The sequence below is a fragment of the Branchiostoma belcheri genome, unplaced genomic scaffold (assembly GCF_001625305.1).
Source record: "Branchiostoma belcheri isolate BF01 breed outbred unplaced genomic scaffold, Haploidv18h27 scaffold255, whole genome shotgun sequence".
Classification (NCBI taxonomy): domain Eukaryota; kingdom Metazoa; phylum Chordata; class Leptocardii; order Amphioxiformes; family Branchiostomatidae; genus Branchiostoma; species Branchiostoma belcheri.
This window is the reverse complement of record NW_017803860.1, coordinates 97,956-99,552: the sequence shown is the minus strand read 5'-3', so window position 1 is coordinate 99,552 and position 1,597 is coordinate 97,956. Positions and strand designations below refer to the sequence as shown.

Here is a 1,597-nt window from a genome sequence, read left to right as displayed (position 1 = left end):
CTTGTGCCTGTCCCGTGCAGCCGCCGCAGCCGAACATGCCGACCGTCTCCCTGGCGTCCCCCAGATCCTCCCCGCAGCTGCCGCAGTAATCCCTCTCAGTACTGTCCGCCAGGTAGGTCGTCTGTGGGTGGGAAAGGAAGTCCGTTCGTTACTGACGGGATTTGCTTTTACTGGACCCCGATATTGGTCTGACAAGTCTGCACAGCAGGCTATGGAAGCAGATAATTCGCAGTGTTTTCCACCTGTTTTATTTTCAACTTTTGGTTCATATTTCTAGTATATGAATTTCTAACCGTTGGGTAGGAGGTGACGTAATGTACTGTTAGTATGTTACAAAACCAGGCGTGAAACACCGACTGAGCCGGAACCTCCCATCTGCTTGGAGCCTGTTTTTTTTCTCATAACCAATAAACGGCTTTAGGTGTAACATACCAATTTTGCCATGTAAGTACAAGCTGTGTAAGGCCGGACTGTAAGGTTTGAACCACTCACACTGGGAAGGTCTCCTACGTGCGTGGGGTGTGGCTTCCCCAAACACGGGACCTCCATGTAACGTCCTATCCGAGGGACGTCCCTAACCTAAGCCTCCCATCCGCTAGCGTACCCACCTGCCCACAGTCCGGCGCCCCGTCGTTCTCCCCGCAGTTGTCGCAGCAGACGTAGTGCTTCATGTGCAGCAGGCCGCCCCGCTTGTAGGCGGTGCACTGCCCTTCGGCTGCAAGGCTAGGGCCAGGGAATACCAGGGCAAAACAGAGAACAACCAGCGTAAGGGGAGACATGGTCGGTACGTTCAGTGTCGCCCAGCAGAGCTTTTAGTGGTTATAACTTAGCTTACAAGACAGTATCAAATCGGCAAGACTAACAATTTGGCAGGACAATATCCAATTGACAACTTAACAGTATCCAATAGGCAAAATAGTATCCAATGCGATAGGAACACGACAAAAGTACAGTGCGTAACGACGGGCAGAATTCTGTTTTTTTTTTAAACTACCAGAGACGTGGCACGGGCAGGTCACCAGGATGTGCGGTTATGGAATCACTCCGCGTATACACCTGTGCTTATACAGGTATACTTATACAGGTATATACACCTGTGCTTATACAGGTATACTTATACAGGTATACTTATACAGGTATATACACCTGTGCTTATACAGGTATACTTATACAGGTATACTTATACAGGTATATACACCTGTGCTTATACAGGTATACTCATACAGGTATATACACCTGTGCTTATACAGGTATACTTATACAGGTATACACACCTGTAATGCTCAGGTTTCATATAGAATAACCTCCATAGCAGAAGAGAGTTTCAATTCTTTTTTCAAGACATGCTCCATTAAGACAAGTAAAGGTATGGAGTTCAAAACTCCTTCAGAAATTATTAGCAGTTGCCAAAGCCCAAAGCAATATCATATTGGATATGTTTATTAATATGGTGAGTAACGTGTCTGCTATCTAACCTGTAGATCCAATGGCTAGAATTTGAAGATCAGATACCTCCGAAATAGATCCACAAATATGAAAAAAAAACAATACATGACTCTTGTGCACTGTGAAAATATTCTTTAATTCATGAATCACC

At 45.6% G+C, this 1,597-nt stretch overlaps 1 protein-coding gene across 1 annotated transcript in view; it reads right to left on the bottom strand.

Annotated features, from left to right (window-relative positions):
- The window catches only part of LOC109471710 (keratin-associated protein 5-5-like), a 3,309-nt gene extending 2,218 nt beyond the window's left edge, over positions 1–1,091 (bottom strand). Inside the window, exons 1-2 of the mRNA XM_019771052.1 lie at positions 609–1,091; positions 6–121 (exon numbers count right to left, since the gene is read on the bottom strand). Of these exons, the coding sequence (XP_019626611.1) occupies positions 6–121; positions 609–779 (287 nt within the window). The 5' untranslated portion in view covers positions 780–1,091. The remainder of the gene's footprint in view (positions 1–5; positions 122–608) is intronic.
- Positions 1,092–1,597: the final 506 nt, after the last annotated feature.